This window comes from Volvox carteri, assembly GCF_000143455.1.
Source record: "Volvox carteri f. nagariensis unplaced genomic scaffold VOLCAscaffold_68, whole genome shotgun sequence".
NCBI classification, from domain to species: Eukaryota; Viridiplantae; Chlorophyta; class Chlorophyceae; order Chlamydomonadales; family Volvocaceae; genus Volvox; species Volvox carteri.
Genome location: NW_003307611.1, coordinates 692,550 through 693,749, shown reverse-complemented (window position 1 = coordinate 693,749; position 1,200 = coordinate 692,550). Strand labels below are relative to the sequence as shown.

The following is a 1,200-nucleotide window of genomic DNA, read 5'->3' as shown; positions in this document are numbered from 1 at the left end:
GGGAGGGGAGGGGAGGGGAGGGGAGGGGAGTCGAACGGCGGGGAAATTGTGTGTATATGAAGTGGGGGAAATGAAGGCGGATAACTCTTGTCGTACTGATGTTGCTGGGTCTGTCCGCGCTCGAATTTGGTGGGGTTGTGTTGATGGGGCAACCATCCGACCAGCCCAACTCTCGTCACGATATCCAACCCCCCAAACACCTCTAAACACCTCCAACACACACATATACAAATACATAGAGACACGGAAACACACGCAAAAACACACACGCACGACTCCTCAGGTCGCCGGACTTGACACGGAGGCCACGGGGGTGTTTGGAGAGGATAGTTCCGCAGACGATGAGGAGGACTACTACGGAGATCTGTACGACATGAAGGCTCGCGGCGACGCAGCTTCCGGCGGCGCGCGGCGCGGCGTGGAGGAGGTGTTTTTGGACTCCGCGGACTCCCGAGGGCTGCTGGGGATGTTGCTGCGAGTGCCATTCAAGCCGAAGCTTCTAGAAGTCCTGAAGCAAGGTGTGAGAGGGAGGGTTTGGTACAGGGAAGGTTGCAAGAGGTCACAGTGTGTACGGTAGGGCCGACAACAGTGTGCGTATGTGTGTGTATGAGGGGGGGGGTATGGGTGGGTGTGTTTATTTTGGGGGTAAGGGCGCGGGGATGAGGATGGAATGAGAATGGCAAAGTGTGCGTGGGGAGTAGGGAAAAGGTGGGTTCCCGGCCGCGGCTGTGTGTGTGTGTGTGTGTGTGTGTTTTGGTACTGGCAGACCCCGGGGGAACTCCCCTTCTCCCACCGGAGATGTGAAACACCTATCAGAAAACACACACACACACGCCACAGCCCCGCCTTACCTTCACCTTCGCAGTCGTAAATCCTTCCCCCGCACAAATCCAGCGTGAGCGCGAGCAAGGATCAACCAACCTTTTCCTCAACCCTCACGCCACACACCTCACGCCATTCCAACCGCAGCAACTTTGTGGACCTTCCCTCTATAAATACCCTTGGGCTCATCCAGCGTTGCTCGGCTGCTTCGTTATGCATCTTTATTTGTGTAACCCCTCTCCCTTGATCATAAAAATGGTACTTTGGGACTTGGGCAGTTCGCCATTCTATACTCCTTGCATGCGATTTCCCCCTCTTTCCCCGGCCCGGTTCTCCCCCGTTTTCCCCCCCTCTTTACCCCCCCCCGGTTTTCCCCCC

The 1,200-nt window shown here is 56.6% G+C and overlaps 1 protein-coding gene across 1 annotated transcript in view; it reads left to right on the top strand.

Annotated features, from left to right (window-relative positions):
- Window positions 1-1,200, top strand: part of VOLCADRAFT_98158 (uncharacterized protein) — a gene marked incomplete at both ends in the record, with an annotated part of 12,447 nt that overhangs the window by 3,629 nt on the left and 7,618 nt on the right. The window contains 2 exons of the mRNA XM_002957055.1: window positions 284-573; window positions 866-895. Coding sequence (XP_002957101.1) covers window positions 284-573; window positions 866-895 — 320 coding nt within the window. The remainder of the gene's footprint in view (window positions 1-283; window positions 574-865; window positions 896-1,200) is intronic.